General features: G+C 37.4%; 1 protein-coding gene across 5 annotated transcripts in view; it reads left to right on the top strand.

Moving 5' to 3' along the window:
- C2CD3 (C2 domain containing 3 centriole elongation regulator) overlaps positions 1-17110 on the top strand; it is a 134780-nt gene that overhangs the window by 13741 nt on the left and 103929 nt on the right. For 4 of the 5 annotated variants that reach the window (XM_046685205.1, XM_046685208.1, XM_046685206.1 and 1 more), the window contains 4 exons: positions 5108-5331; positions 5914-6158; positions 11821-11953; positions 12420-12548. In XM_046685205.1, coding sequence (XP_046541161.1) covers positions 5108-5331; positions 5914-6158; positions 11821-11953; positions 12420-12548 — 731 coding nt within the window. The remainder of the gene's footprint in view (positions 1-5107; positions 5332-5913; positions 6159-11820; positions 11954-12419; positions 12549-17110) is intronic. The other variant, XM_046685207.1, reaches the window with a different exon arrangement.

The raw sequence follows: 17110 nt of genomic DNA, 5'->3' as shown, positions 1-17110 counted from the left end.
TAACCATTCACAAACATGAGTATTTCCAGAGGTAGAATCTTGGCACAATAGTTTTTGACAGTTATGGTATTACTCCTAAAATATTTGTAAAATTTAAGATTTTCAAACATATTTAATCCTAAGTATTGTAGTGCACTGCATTAACCTCCACGTGTTACACTTTCAGTATAAATTGAGAAAGGTAGATTGAACTGTGTTGGTTCCCATAAAGTTTGAAATCAAAAAATCTTTTTGGAATATTGGTCGTTAGCTCTACAATTTTAATAATGTATTTCATGCCATCACTTTTATTTCTGGAAATCCTATTTCAGCATAGAAAAATAGAGAAAAGTAGGACAGGTCGTTCTTTGCCAAATAAATTTCCCAAAGAAACAATCATGAAGGAACGAATAAATTGAATCACATATCGTGTGGTTCCTTGTGAATGCACTTACAGATAAGTAATTGAATTGTTTATGTAGCCTGTCATGTCACTTAAAATGGCCCTATATTTGGTCAGTGTCTGCTGGTGATCTGAGGCTGGGATTTCTCCTTGGAAAACATAAACTGAGAGACTTCTTTTAACTCAAGCTGAAAACGTTTATTTAACACCACACTCAGCACTAAGCCACCTAATATTCGTGTAGTAATAACAGGCTGCCGTACTGCTTATCCAGTTCATCAATCAAAACATTGACTACAGGAGTTTATTAAAATCATATGTTAATTATATACATGTGTTGTTTGACTTCCAGCTTTTTAGACAAAGTAAACAAGACTGAATAGGCTTATGGTTCTGTGTCTTAGCAAAATGTTGCCACTTTGGATTTAACTTTTGAAACAAGTCCATTGTCAACAAAGCCTGTTGCAGGAGCATCATCCATTGTCATTAGTCTTTAGTAAACTTTTCAAGCCTTTTCTCAGTTCAAAGAAATACCATTTCCTTGATGATTTGTTTGTCATGAGCATCTTGTCCAAAAGCTTTTCACTCACATCAAAATTTCATCGGTACTTTAAATAAATACAGCTATCAGGGAGTTGTTTTGTTTTGTTTTGTTTTGTTTTGTTTTTGAGGAAGATTAGCTCTGAGCTAACTACTGCCAATCTTCCTCTTTTTGCTGAGGAAGACTGGCCCTGAGCTAACATCCACGCCCATCTTCCTCTACTTTATACATGGGACGCCTACCACAGCATGGCTTTTGCCAAGCAGTGCTGTGTCCGCCATCCAGGATCTGAATCAGCGAACCCTGGGCCACTGAGAAGTGAAATGTGCGAACTTAACCCCTGCACCACTGGGCCGGCCCCTCAGGGAGTTATTTTTATCTGTGTAAAATGTTAAAACCTTCCAAAAACAAAAATGTCCAGGCCAAGATCATTTCACAGGTGAATTCTTCCAAACATTTAAAAAAGAAATAGCATCAGTTTTAGATCATCTTTTCCAGAAAATAGAAGAGGAGAAAATACTTCTCAATTTATTTTATGAGGCCTGGACCACCTTGTTACCAAAACTAGAGAAGGACAGTACAAGACATAGACCTAAAAATCCTCAGCAAAATATTAGCAAGTTGGGTCCACCAATATATAAAAAGAGTAATAACACCATGACCAGGTGGGATTTATCCCAGTAATGCAGGGCTATTTCAATACTTGAAAATTAGTCAGTGTGGCAAGCCATAGTAACAATAGGGTACTACTAAGCCAATAAAAAGGCATGAACTGGGGCCGGCTCCGTGGCTGAGTGGTTAAGTTCGTGCGCTCCGCTGCAGCGGCCCAGGGTTCGGATCCTGGGCGCGGACATGGCACCACTCATCAGGCCATGTTGAGGTGGTGTCCCACATCCCACTACTAGAAGGACCTACAACTAAGATGTACAACTGTGTACGGGGGGGTTGGGGGAAATAAAGCCGGAAAAAAAAAAAAAAAAAGATTGACAGCAGTTGTTAGCCCAGGTGCCAATCTTTAAAAAAAAGGCATGAACTATTGATAGATGCATCACATGGATGAATCTTAGAGGCATTATGCTGAGTGCAAGAAGCCTGTCTCAAAAGATTACATACTCTCTGATTCCGTCTATATGACATTCTTGAAAAGCCAAAACTATAATGATAGAGAATAGCTGTTGCTAGGGGTTAGCGGTGAGGAGAGGATGTGATTACAAAGGGAAAGCACCAGTGAGTTTTTGGGGTGATGGAAGTGTTTTATATCTTGATTATGGTGGTGGTTACTTGCATCTATACGTAGGTTAAAATTCATAGACATGTACACATACAAAAATGTCCATTTTACTGTAAGAAAATAAAAATTTGAAAAAGTAGCAGATCAAGTGTAATGATAAATAGTATTTGTCACTTGCTTCATGTTGGGACATGGCTGGGGACTTTGCAAACTAGAACACATGCCCTGACTAAAGCCTCTAGTCTACTCCAGCTAATTTTTGCCACATTGGCATAGGACCCAGCATTGCTGGATCTTCTGATTTTTCAAGAGAAGCCAGAAATCCAAAATTTTACATAAAATCTGATTTTTTAAAACATTGTTAAATAATTTAAAAATTTTTTAAATTCTGTGTTGACCGGCATAAGTCTGAAAAATAGACATACTAATATGCTCTCTCTGATACTGATAGATATTATAGATATAGTAGATCATTTTGGGCAGCTTAGTGCTAAGGAGATCCTTGAGTCATTGAGAGAAGACTGATAAGAGTCCTGATAAGGTTGTAAGGTTGTTCTATTATGAATTTGAGAATTATATGGTATATTCATGGTATTTGTGGGATGGCACGGGCTTCAGAAGAGATGTGATGTATTTAGGGCATAGAATGATGGTCTGGAGATGGCACCAGAAAGAAGTAAGTCAACTTCCTTTTTCCTGGCTAGTGAAAGAAGTCGTTTCCATTGGAGAAGACTTGGGGAAATGGGGACATTTTAAGAAAGATGTTCAGTTAACGTAGTAAGGTAATTTGTGTAAAATAGGAGTTCTACAGGGTTCAGTGAAGGGGTCGGCAGAGAAGTGAGCACAAGAGTGAACCATGATTGGGGAGGAGCGTGATAGAGGTGGATAGGAATGACAATCTGGGAGGTGAATGCAGGTGTATATTTGGTACATTCTATGGAAGCAGAGGAGTTAGGAGTGGAAATCCCTTGGACTGGTAGGAATTGCTGGAACAGTGTTCTATTTTATACCTCCAAAGTTTGATTCATGCTCTTCCTTCTGCCTGGAATGTTAGCTTAACCTCCCTCAGACTTATCTTTCTTCATTCATATTTAAGATTCTAATCTCAGATGTGTATATTTCACTCCTAGAAACCATCCCTGGCACTTCTTCCTCACCTGTTCCCCAAGTTCAGACTCCTCTTTAGTATTCCCATAACACCTAGTACACATCCTTATCTCAGAACTCAGCATTTTATATTAAAATTACTTCTTTTAAAGTTCTCCTATAAGATACTGTGATCCTCTGGGTCAGGTTCCATGTTTTACTCATCTCTTTGCATCAGGCTGGAAGCACAGAGCCTGACACCTAGCTAGTATCAACGAATATTTGTTAAATGAATAGAGGAGTTAGGCCAGCACCTGTGTTTTGATTGTAAGATGGGTGTGGCAGGGACCTGGACTTTTTCTTTCTTCAAGGGCTGCTGGTAGTGTAGGCCTATGAGTTATTTTGTGACTGGTTCGGATCTGCTTAGGGATAAAGCAAAATTCAGTGGCCAGCCAGCAGGTCACTGTTAAGGCCAGGGACATAGCCTTTGTTCTTTGTGTCTCTTTTGTTTCCAGAATACGGTGGCAGTCTTTCTGGCAAGTGATAAATGGCAAGGGAACACTTTCTGACATTTACATTTGCGCAGCCAGGATTTTATGTGATGCTATTGCAGTGATCACTGCACAAGGTATTTATCCCACTGCATTCCTGTTGTTTGTCTTTGTAGAAAATCTTGACGATGAATGGATTTAAAAGACTTTATGTTACCTGATTCAAGAACAAAATTCTCTTCATCAAGACCCAACTGTGTTTTATTGAGTCTATGCCTTGGCAGTTTCTCTTCACAAATTATTCCATTGACCTTCCCAGAGACATCTTAAAACATCTAACTGCAGTCTTTCATTTTTGTGTTAGGCCATTCATCATTCTTTGACTCGCTTTGGCTGCTTAAACAATTCCTTCTGCTTTCTCTGTCATTGTAACTGAACTTTCAACACCATTGTTCTTTTTTCGAGTATATTCTTCGATTTCTTCTCTGAAGTTTTGCTTTAGGCTCTTGTTTTATTTTTTATTCCTCCATTATGCTTTTCAGAGGACTGGAGAGCCTTTTAATAGAGAACCTGAACTCACATGAATGAGATGATAAACGAAACTTCAAGTGATTACCTTCATCTTAGCATTCCTCATCTTCACCCTGCCTCATCCCCAGCATAGAACTCTAGGGCCTTACTTTTCTCAAATAACTAGCAATTAGAATGCAGAAGGTGCCGTGTCATTCTTTCATTCACCAGACCATTAGGCATTATTAGGCATACTAGACTTGTACACTAAGTATGTTCTATGCTAATTAGTCTACAGAAAAATGGGTAAGACAGTCCATGCCTTGAAGGAATTCATAATCTAATCTGGATGATAAACTAAAAGTTAAAAATACCTCCTATAAGCCTCTGCTTTTTTTTTTTAATCTTCAAATTAGGGTAATATACTCTTCTGACAGAGTTAAATCATTACATGAACTTCTGTGTGGGGAACTTAGCACAGCTTCTGGTCTGTAGTAAAGTGTTCAATAAATGGAAGTTAAATTGATAGATAGATAGTAAGTAGAAGCATGAAGACAGGAGTGGACATGACATCTTTACCTGGACACAAAAAGTTTTCACAGAGGAAGTAATACTGGAAGAAATCGCATATACAAAAGCATTAAGGGAATGAAATATAAAGTACATTTGCAGAACCCTAAGTAATTGATTTATGTAGGAGAGAGAGATGGAGGAGGGAAGCACAGTGAGAGATGAGTCTTATGAGGTAGGCAGGAATTTGAACTTGATCCTGTAAGGAATAGGGGCCATTAATTTATATTAAGCAGGGAGCCTTAAAATTAATCAGTGCTAAAGAAAATTTCTGATATAGTACATGTCTATTTCAGGTCTCACTTGCCCTGGAGCCTCTGTCAGAAACTTATGACAGCTACAATCCTCTTCCTACCACTGACATGACAGAAAATGTGCTTTCATCTGAGCAGGGATTCAAAGAATGTACTGAACCCAGCAATACCCAGTTTCTGATTCCTTCAAGGCCTCATAGGCTACCTACCACCAAAATTGATGGAAAAGAATTAGCAGCCAACAGTAGCAGATCAACTACTCCAAGGTAATTACTACACGTAATACCAGTCAGTCTGTCAGCTAACTCCCTCTGTATTCGTAATTTCTGTCTTTCATCTGTGGTTGATAAAAGACTAAAGGTAGTCATTCATTCAGCAAATAAGTGATAAGTACTCACTGTGATCCTTATTTAGTACCAGGTGCTGGGCACAGAAATTAATAAGACACAATTCCTGGTTTTAAAGACTGCTCACAATCTAGTGGGAAGGCCAACGTACAGAAAAGTATGACTAAATCATAGACAGATGCCATGATAGATGTCCATGAGGGAAAAGAGGAAAAAGGCAGTATGTCTTGAAACAGAAATAGATTTTGATTTTAAATAATTATGAAGCATTTGCTTTGTGTCAGGCTCAGCACTGAGCTCTTTCATTGTCTCACTTTAGCTACAACTGTACAACAGTAGGTAAAGCATCTATTATTTATTTCATTTGAGAGATGGAAAACAGATTTACAAAGTCTAAGGCTGCACTGCTATAAACCACTGATTCACTTTCTGTCTCTGACAAAATGGAATTTTACCATAATGGATAACATACTGCTGAAGTTCTCCTTTATTTTAAAACAGGGGAAAGGACCACTTGTACTTTGCAGAGAACTCTGATACAATAAAGGACTCTTTCTTTGGACTACATCATGTTAAATCAGGACAGAGTTTAGAGTCTATGACTGTGAAAGGCAAAGCCCCACAGAAGCAGATGTCCCTTCTCAACAGTTCTGAATTCCAGCCTCAAATTAGGACAGTTGCCAAGAGTCGGAGTGACTCATGCATTCTTTCTTCAAACAACCCCCCTACCAAGGATCTTCTTTCAGGTTTGTATTTATTTGTGAACTGAGACTAAGTTATATTTATTGGGATTACTCTGCTCGTTAGCCAGCCTACAAAGAGAACCAAGATTTCTGTTTGAACTAAATAGCCAAATAAAAGTGAGTAATCCTACTGGCGTCCAGAAACTCTCACCAGTTAAAAGCAGCTCTATTAAACCACCGCGTTACCTCCAAATAATTACTAGGTGCTTATAATTGTAGGTTTAAGGAAGGAAACATTTAAAATGGACCTGGATATGGGGAGAAAGCCTTTGTCATAGAAAAATATTAGTCCTTATTTTTTCCCAAATAATTCAAGGCAGGGAAGGTTTTTGTCTCAGCAGCAGCATTTACTTGTACCACTGTGCAGAGGCTACTACCAAATCCATTTCACATTCTGAAAACTTCTGGTCTCAGTGGGAACATTCAGTGCACAGCAACTTCTGATCTTAAGCCTGGAAATTAAATATGACTCGCAGCCAACCAAAAGTAAAAAGGAGTCAGTTAACCTCTGTAAGGACTTAGACTGAAATAAAAAAGCAAATAGGTGCTGGATTGGATCACCTCATGTTAGGGAGTGGTATTATAAAAGTGATAGAGGTGTGCCTCACATTACACGGTAATGGTTAGCCATGCATCTCTGTGAGATCAAGAACATGACAGGAATTTGTATCCACCCTCACAAGTAAAATTTCCAGAGTAGACTATCTGCAGTATTAGTAGAAAAGTCTTCTAAATAACTATTTGGGTATGTAATTGGTGAGGATTATTATTAATGAAGAAAGACATCTGTTCATGTTTTTTTGACTGAGATGTCTATAATCCCCTATTTTTAAAAATATACTCTGATTATAATCTATTAATTTTAATCTTTAATGCATCCCTAGGCTACATTTACAAGAAAGAAAATTGTCCCTCTATACTCAGCACTTGGAATATTTTGTGTAGACCTGGGCACCAGACTTTAACAAGGAGATTTGTTCCCTCATTAAGCAATTATTTATTTAGCACCTATCAGATGTCTGGCACTCTTCTAGGTGTCAGGGATACAGCGGTTTAAACTTTTTTAAAAAGACAGAAACTCCTTCCTTATGGATTTTATATTCTAGATGGAAAGACCAGTAATAAACTAGATAAGTAAATATGTAGTGTTAGATGGTAATAATGGCAATGGGAAAAAATGAAGCAAGGAACGTGAGAGGAGAGGATGTTAGCTTTACATAGGTTGGCAAAGGAAGACCTCGTTAAGGGGGTAACATTAGAGTAAAGATCTAAAGAAGATGAGTTCCTTCTGAGGAGAGTAACTAGGCTGGTGAAGGGACCACTAAGAGATATTTAGCCTCGAGAAAACAGCTGCCATGTATTGAGTATTCATTATATGCTAAGTGCTATGTCAAGTGCCTTATACACATAATCTTACAAAAACCAAGTGAGGTAGGGACTGTTATCCCTGTTTTAAAATGAAGACACAGGCTCAGAGTTAGGGAGCTCCTGCTCTATCAAAGAGGGCAGCTGCTCCTCAGCTCCAGTTCGTTATTGTCTTAGCGTCTAAGGCAAAGTCCTCTGCTTCATCCTGCATAGATTCATTGTTTACCTAGGCCTGCTTTTATTTTTAAATCAAGACTATGCTGGCCAACTGTTCAAGCCAAACAAAATATGCCAGGTACAACCCATACGCCCCCTCTTCTATAAGAATTACTGGGATCAGTGGATTTAAAGATAAAACAAGACAGATTGTGACTCAGTCTGAGTTAATAGTGTGACCTGTGCAAACATGGGAAAATATAGCTTCCAGAAGCAGTGAATGGTCAAGCACAATTGGATAACCTTCTGATGAGACTTACAGATTGGATGAAATCATCAAGTAGATAGATAGGATCTTTAAAGTTCCCTTCCAACCACAAGATTTTGGAAGACTAGGATTAAGTGGGCTACTTTAGTAAATAGTTCTAGAGCTGAGGACATGGGAGGGATATAACAAATAATAAACTTAATTATCTTCTTGGTCTTCATTGTACTGACATCATATCAGGAAAGGGGGTACAGAAGTGAATTAGTGAACCAGCTAGTATTTATGAAACACTAACTACACATCCTGCTTGTAAGAGTTGGGGTTTTGGGGGCCAGCCTGGTGGCGCAGCGGTTAAGTGCGCACATTCCGCTTCAGCAGCCTGGGGTTCACCCAGGTGCGGACATGGCACTGCTTGGCAAGCCATGCTGTGGTAGGCATCCCACATATAAAGTAGAGGAAGATGGGCACGGATGTTAGCTCAAGGCCAGCCTTCCTCAGCGAAAAGAGGAGGATTGGTGGCAGATGCTAGCTCAGGGCTAACCTTCCTCAAAAAAATAAACAAAAGAGTTGGGGTTTAGAATAGATAGCAAGGAGTCAGAACAAAAACCAGAAGCTGTATACCTCCTTGTGTTTAGCAGAGGCTGTGCCCTCCGCTAGAAAATAAACAAGGGAAACATTTGTCCTGAACTCACCTAAGTGCCTTTCCTTTGTGTTCAGGAAATTATTATTGAGTTGAGGTACAGAAAGATGCCTTATACTGTACGTACCAGCTTCCTCTTGAGAAGGGGAAATAAATGGTTTTGTTGCCATGCATTAGAGTTTAGAAAACCTTTTCTAAGAATGGCTCTTCTAACAACGAAACCACTTAGAGACCAATGAATGGACCACCTGTGCTCAGATTTGTCCTACTTGTTCCTCTCAATGTTTATTTCCTTTTTAAAACCTGCTTTTGGAAACTATCTTTAGTACCTATTCCCATTCAGATGTAAATAATTGATTAAATCACTCTTAAAATACTACCATTCCCAAAGTAATTTTTATTTAACAGGGATGAAAATTTTAAGCTCATTTCAATTTAGCAAGTATCTTTCGAGTGGCTCTTTTGTGCTAGTCATTGTTTTGAGTATTGGGGTTACAATGATAAATAAGATACAGCCCCTGACCCTAAGAAATGGAAACAGACTCTAAAGCAGATACAGTACAATTATGTGTGATATATGCCACAGTGGAAATATTTGTTAAAACATTTTCTCAAACACCTGATGTATATACCAGGCCATATGCCCAGGCACCGAGGATACAAAGACCGGCAAGAGCCAGTCCCTAGTCTTGAAGTTGATTGGGTGAGATAGACAATTATAACACTGCATGATAAATTCTGTTATGGAATTAAATACCTGGAACTTTGAGAGCACAAAGGAAGTATTGTGTTTAAGGAATTGAAAATAGCTAGATATGGTTAGATCATCAAGTACCAAGGCTGTTCTCTCCCTAGAAGCATTTTGGGTATCAGTAGAATAATTGTTTTTCTACATGGCCCTGAAATGAAAGGAAGTTTATTATTGACACTGCTTGTCACTATTCATAAAGCATTTATTGAGTGTGCCTCCCTCATTAAGGAATTTTAAACTATGTTGAGTAAAACCAGTGCCAACTAGAAACTAAAAGGACAAGGGTTTCCTGTCACATAGCAAGTTTCTTTAACCAAATTTTCAATACTAGTAGACCATGTTTTCCTCACCCTTTCTTACTGAATAAAAAAGACAGCCATTTTCTGGCTAAATCCTAAAGAGATTTTTTTTTTTTTAATAAAAACAAAAATACGTACAATGAATTCTGAATAGAATATTGTGCTGCCATTATTTACGTAGAAAAAAGTTAATGCATATTGTTAAATGAAAAAGCAGTTACAAAACCGTATACATAATATACCATTTTTGCAAAAGAAAAAAATTCTGTAAAATACCAGTGTATGTATGCATAGATAAAAAGTTATAAGGAATATATCAAAATGTTAACAATCAGTATTCCTGGCTAGTGCCATGAGTGGGTATATTTGTTTTCTATTGCTGCATAACAAATTCCCACAAACTTAATGGCTTAAACTACAACATCTGTTTACTAGTTCACAGTTCTGTCGATTGGAAGTCCAGCAAGTTATGGTTAAGTTTTCTGCTTAGGGTATCACAGGCTAAAATCAAGGTGTCAGCCAAACTAAATTCTCATCTGGAAGCTCTGGGGAGAAATTCGCTTTCAAGTTCTTTCTTGTTGACAGATTCAGTTCCTTGCAGTTGGAGGACTGAAGTCACATTTCCTTGCTGGCTGTCAGCCAGGGCACTCTCACCTCCTAGAGGCTGCCTGCATTTCTTGTCACATGGCCCCCTCCGTCTTCAAGACAGCAATGATAACGTTAAATCTTTCTCATGCTTCAAAATCTCTGACTTCAAATCCTGCCAACTCCCCTTTTAAAAAGCTTGGGCCCACTAAGATAATCTTTCTTAAGCTTGACTGATTTGGAACTGTAATTACATCTGCAAAATCCTTTCACATCAATACTTAGATGAGTATTTGAATCACTGGGAGAAAGTATGTGTACACTAGGGGCTGGGAATCTTGGAGGAGCTATCTTAGAATTCTGCCAACCATAATAGATGATCTTTATTTTCTTTTAGTTTAGTTGTATTTTTCACATCATACACTGAACAGATGATATTTCAGTTTTCTTGGTCGTGGTGATTTTTTTTTTAGTTTTTAAGCTATATTTGATACTCTTTATACTAACAAATGCTAGATGTTTATGGAGCTATTTGGCTTGTTTTTTTTTTTTCTTGGCCTGACCACCATGTCTTCTTTATTTTTAGAAGCTATAAAACTCTAGACTAAGAGACGCACTTAGTATCTAGTCTCATCTCTTAAGCAACCGTGGAACCTCAAGAAAATAATACTTTCCAGTGTTCCTTGGAATAATACCACTGGTCTTAAGCTTTTAAAGGGGGATCTAAGAGCTAAAGTAGGGTTCTATATAGTATAGTGGTTAAAATCATAGGATGTGGAGTCATCCTGATTATACAGCTGCTGAATGCATTACTTGGGCAAGTTACTTATCCTCTGTGCCTCAATTTTTTTCATCTGGAAAATGAAGGAAATAGTAATACCTATCTCAGGATTGTTGGAAGGATTAAATGAGTTCATATATATAATATACTTAGAGAAGTGCCCACCACGTGGTAAGGATTCAATAAATGTTATCTGCTGTAATTGCTATTGTTGTTGTTACTTAGGGATGGGGTAAATTTTACCTATCAGAAAGTCTGAAGATTTCATCCAGACTTTTGTGTTAACCTCCTGTGATCTCTGACAAGTCATGGAAATTTTTTGACATTCTTTTCTTCATCCATAAAAGTATAAATTTAGGATAGGTTATCACTATGGCTCCTAAAAGCTTAGCTGATAAGGTTGTTGGTGTTTCTTGGATAGTAATGGCATTAAAACTGTTACACAGATAATAAGAGAATTCAATAAGGTACCTGGATACAAAAATAATATATAGACATTGCTAACCTTATTATGTACAAACACCATTTGGAAGAGTCAATGCGTGCGTAAAATGACTTCCACAAGGAGTTCAGTCTCTCTGGAATAGAGATTTAATTACCTGCTCTAATGCCAGCATCTAAAACAGTCCACATAACAGAAGCTCAGTAAGCATTTGTTATAAAGTTAACGTCCTCAAAGAATTCTCAAGCTAGTGGGGAAGGCAGATACATAAGCCATTACAGTAGACTATGGTAAGTCCTATGATAGGAAAGGTGCTAAATATTGTAAGTATTTCTGTTGAATTTTAGATTTTTCATGTTCTGCTTTTGCCCTTTTCAGCTCTGTTAGAACAAGGCAATAAACTGCGTAATGCTATGGTGATTTCTGCAATGAAATCAAGCCCAGATACTAGCATGTTGTTGGACGAAGTTCATCCTTCTATGAAGGAAGATTTTCTTAGTGCATCAACACAGTAAGTTACAGGATATACATGAATCCCAACAGTTCATTTCTTAGTAGTTGTTAGCATGTGTTTTTTGTCAAGATATGGACTAAGTAATCTTATAAATGTTTGACAAATAATCCTTAATGTGGTGGAAAAGAAGCCTGAACTAGGAATTAAGATACTCAAAATCCAGACCTAGCACTGGCGCTTGCTAAATATGTAAATGGCTAAGTTCTTTGCTCTCTCTGAACCAGCTTATATATAAAATGGGGATATTCTCTCCTCCCTCTATTACAGAAATGAAATGAGATTCTAATGTAGGAAAGGGTTTTGTAAATTGTGAAGTTTTATATATCTTTGAGGTAGTTAAGTCTAAAGTATGTTAAATTTTCCTTGTTGAACTATCTTTATGTACTATCTTTTAACTCAATTAATTCTGATTTAGATTTTCCCCATATGTTAGCCACTCAGAAAATATTTTTCCACTCCTTAGAGTCAAAGCCTTCTCTAGGAATCAATTTAAAGACCACCTTGAAGATTACCTCCACCCCCCAACTGAGAATACATTTGGGAAGCACGATACAAAAGCTGATACCAGAACCATACAGCTGCTGTTGGGCAGGTAAGAGCTCTTAACTAGCTTTCTTCCTTTTAAATTCTTCCTCCAATTCGTTGTATACATTGTTAACAGATTTATCTTCCTAAAGCAGTACTTCCTTAGAATAACCAAGTCATTCCCTTGGTTATTCATTGTATACTAAATAAAAAATCATTATCCATTGTCTCTTAAATAAAAATCCAATCTTTAGCCTTTTATTTGTGGCTTCACTTACAGAATGGTTTCCAATAAACCTTTCCATTCTTATCTCCAAGCTCTATCCCCAACAGCAGCATTAGCAGGGTATAATGAAAAGAGCATGGATTTTTAAACAGACATGAGTTGAAATTCAGGGTCTATCTCTTATTACCTATGTGACCTGCTCAGTTAGGCAGGAAAAAAATAAATAAAAGGAATCCAAATTGCATAAGAAGTAAAACTGTGTTCACAGATTGCATGATCTGTATGTAGAAAATCCTAAAGAATCCACTAAAAAACTATAAGAATTAATAAACAAATTCAGGAAGATTGCAGGATACAAGATCAATATACAAAAATCATTTATATGTCTGTTTACTTACAATGAACAATCCAAAAATGAAATTAAGAAAATAATTCCATTTACGATAGAGTTGATAATAATAAAATACTTAGGAATAAATTTAACAAAAGAAGTACAAAACATAAACCCTGAAAGCTGCAAAATGTTGTTCAAAGAAACTAAAGGAGATCTAAATAAATGGAAACAAATCCCATGTTTATGATTCACTGCAATCCCTATCAGTATTGCAGCTGACTTCTTTGTAGAAATTGATAAGCTGGTTCTAAAATTCCTATGAAATTGCAAGGGATCCAGAATAGCCAAAACAATCTTGAAAAAAAAGTAGGAGGATTTACACTTCCCTGTTTTAAAACTTCTTACAAAGCAATAGTAATCAAGTCAGTTTGTTCCTGGCATAAAGATAGACATATAAATCAATGGAGTAGAATTGATAGTCTAGAAATAAACCTATGTGTCTGTGGTCAACTGATATTCAACAAGGGAGTCAAGACCATTCAATGGGGAAAGAAGAATCTTTTCAACAAATGATGCTGGGACAACTGGCTAGCTACATGCAAAAGAAATGAAGTTGGACCCTTACCTCAACCTATATACAAAAATTAACTCAAAATGGATTAAATAGCTAAATGGAAGAGCTAAAACTATAAAACTCTTAGAAGAAAACATAGAGATAAATCTTTATGATCTTGGATTTGAGAAGAGATTCTTAGATATGACACCAAAAGCAACAAAAAGAATTGGTAAGTTAGACTTAATTAAAGTTAAAAATGTTTGTGCCTCGGGGCCGGCCCGGTGGCGCAGCGGTTAAGTTTGCACGTTCCGCTTCTCGGCGGCCCGGGGTTCGCTGGTTCGGATCCCGGGTGCAGACATGGCACTGCTTGGCAGCCATGCTGTGGTAGGCGTCCCACATATAAAACTAGAGGAAGATGGGCACGGATGTTAGCTCAGAGCCAGGCTTCCTCAGCAAAAAGAGGAGGACTGGCAGTAGTTAGCTGAGGGCTAATCTTCCTCCAAAAAAACAAAACAAAACAAAACAAAACAAAAATGTTTGTGCCTCAAAGGACACTTTTAAGAAAGTGAAAAGATGACCACAGAATGGGAGAAAATATTTGCAAGTCTTATATCTGATAAAGGACTTATATCTAGAATATATAAGGAATTCGTACAGCTTAATAATTGAGAGACAAATAATTCAATTAAAAATGTAGGCAGAGGATCTAAATAGATATTTCTCCGAAGAAGATGGTCAAGTAGCTAATATGCACATGAAAAGATGTCCACGCCATTAGTTATCAAGGAAATGCAAATCAGCTCCGCAATGAGATACCACTTTATACCCACTACGATGGCTAGAATTCTGAATTTTCAACTTCAAGTTCCATTCCCAATTAAACTATCAATTAAGTGTGAGGGTAGAGTAAAAACATTTTCATGCATCCAGGGTCTCAAAAGTTTAACTCTCCAGCACTATTCCTTAGGAAACCACACAAAGATGTCCTCTACCACAAAGAATGTAAAGAGTAAGGCATGGAGTCCAAGAAGTAGGGGATATAATACAGAAGAAAGAGAGAAGGAGGTTTAGGGTCTGTGTTGTATTTAGAGAGCAAACACTCTATGGGAGCAGGGCAGGGCTTATTAGGGATATTTCTAGGGGAGGGAGTGGGTGGAGACTCATTTCTCCTGTGTTTGACCAAATGGAGAGGGAATTTTCAGTTTTCTTAGAGAGTTCAATAGTGAAATAGTAATAGGCATATAAAGAACTAAGTAAATGAAAATTAGGGCAGTTACTAAAAGAAGGAAAACTAGAAATTGTATAAGAAAGTAATACATTACACTTGGCTCTGATGTAATATTAACACTGAAATTAACAACAAATTGTAATATAAATTGAGAAGGTGGGTGAGAAGGAAATCTGTGTCCAAGAGTAATGATATAAGGGAGTGGACCCTTCATTTTTCATAATAGTAAGTTCATAAATTATTTAGAAAAGGGAAAAATCAGAAAATAGTAGTACACCTGTGTTACTTAGAAATATGAAGGTAAATACCAGAAGAAACATTTTAGGAAGTTAAAAGTGATTACCCCTAAGAAGGCAGGCAACTACTGTTTTTTATTATGTCTTGTAATCCTATTTGACTTTTAAAATAGGTACATACATTCTTTGATTAAAAAATGTCTAAGAAGAAAGTGCTGAGAGTGGTCTTATCTTGTAGCCAAAGAATGTGGGCAAATTCCAGCCCTGCTTTTTTTTCACTCTCATATCTCCTGCCCTTCTGGCTGCACAGGAACCTCAGGTCTCTGGCCTGTGCAGAGCAGCTGTGACCACTCTCGGTTTTTGGTATCAGTATGTCCAAAATATTGCAAAGAGGGAAATGGCATTCCCTTTTAATGTGTCATAGATAGAATAAATTCAAGGAAATGTTAATTTGAAAAAAAGAAGTAAAAAGTGGAGGGTTCTTTACTCAACAGAGGAGATCTTCGCAACTTTAAGGGTTTGCAAGGGGGAAAAGTAAGCAAGAAACTGAGTACGGGGGAGCCATAAGTGGCAAATGAGAGGTACGTAGAATACCAAGAAATAGAGCTTCAAAATGGAGCAGTGCTCAGAAGCTGCAGAGAAGGCATTGGATTGGGAAGTTGTTAGTTGGGTTTTGGCAGTTAGGAAGTTGTCCTGACCTTTGACAGAGAGATTACTATAGATTAGTGATTCTCAACTAGGGGGCAGTTCTCCCCTACCTTCCATCCCGTGGGACATTTGGTAATGTCCGGAGACATTTTGGCTTGTCAAAATTGGAGGAGTGCTACTAGCATCTGGTGAGTAGAGTCCAGGGATCCAAAATGCATAAGATAGCTCCCAATGACAAAGAATTATCTGACCCGAGATGTCAGTAGTGCTAAAGCTGAGAAACCCTGCTATAGATTAAGGAAAGGAACATTTATTGAGCATCTATTTATTCCAAGAAATGTAGGACATGATCTAATTTGAAGGTAGTGATTATGTACTATTAAGTAATTAAAGAAAGGAAAACAAAGTGTAGTAGCTAGCTTGAAAGGGAAGCAAAGTTGAAAGAATTAAAATTGAAATGCTTAGCACAGTGCCTTTCACATATTAAGTATTTAATAAATGTTGCTTTTATTAATAACAAGTTTGTTAAGAAATAAGTTCATTAACAGATGTTCGTTAAGTGCTAGTTACTATAGGAGAAACAAAAATGAATGAAATGTACACGTTCTTGTATGCTTGTCTTCCTTATCAATTCACAAACTCTGTAAGTAGGGTGTCTGTTTTATTCATTTCTATATCCCACATAAAACTAATCTTACCATAATTAACCCTAAATACACATATTTTTGCTTAATGGAAGAAAGGATATTTATGAATTAGCCGTTCTTCACAAAAACAACATATAACATTTAACTCATTGAATTACAGTTAATTCCTTACCTCTTTTTTCCCTCTTCACTAGGCCATAAGCAGCACAAGAATAGAGCAAGTTAGCTTAACCATCTCTGTATCATTCAGGACCTAACACTATGCATGGCACATAATAGGTGCCCATTAAAATGGGTATTATAGGGGCCGGCCCAGTGGCGCAGTGGTTAAGTTCGCACGTTCCGCTTCTCGGCAGCCCAGGGTTTACTGGTTCAGATCCCGGGTGCAGACATGGCACTGCTTAGCACACCATGCTGTGGTGGGCGTCCACATACAAAGTGGAGGAGGATGGGCACGGATGTTAGCTCAGGGCCAGGCTTCTTCAGCAACAAAGAGGAGGACTGGCAGTAGTTAGCTCAGGGCTAATCTTCCTGAAAAATAAATAAATAAATAAAATGGTTGTTATGTAAATGAATGAGATCATAATCAGTGTCTGTAGTGTATTTTTTTAATACTAGCCATTGGCATCCCAGTAGAAGGGGAATATAACATGAAAATGTTTATCAGGTAGTCTTCTGTTTAATGTGAGTCTTCTGTTTAACATATATTCTTCCATGTTTATAATTTTAGAAAGTTTTCACTAAAAAAAGAATA

This window comes from Equus quagga, chromosome 14 (genome assembly GCF_021613505.1).
Source record: "Equus quagga isolate Etosha38 chromosome 14, UCLA_HA_Equagga_1.0, whole genome shotgun sequence".
In the NCBI taxonomy this organism is placed as follows: Eukaryota; Metazoa; Chordata; class Mammalia; order Perissodactyla; family Equidae; genus Equus; species Equus quagga.
The sequence above is the reverse complement of the archived record's forward strand: the minus strand, read 5'-3'. Positions and strand labels throughout refer to the sequence as shown.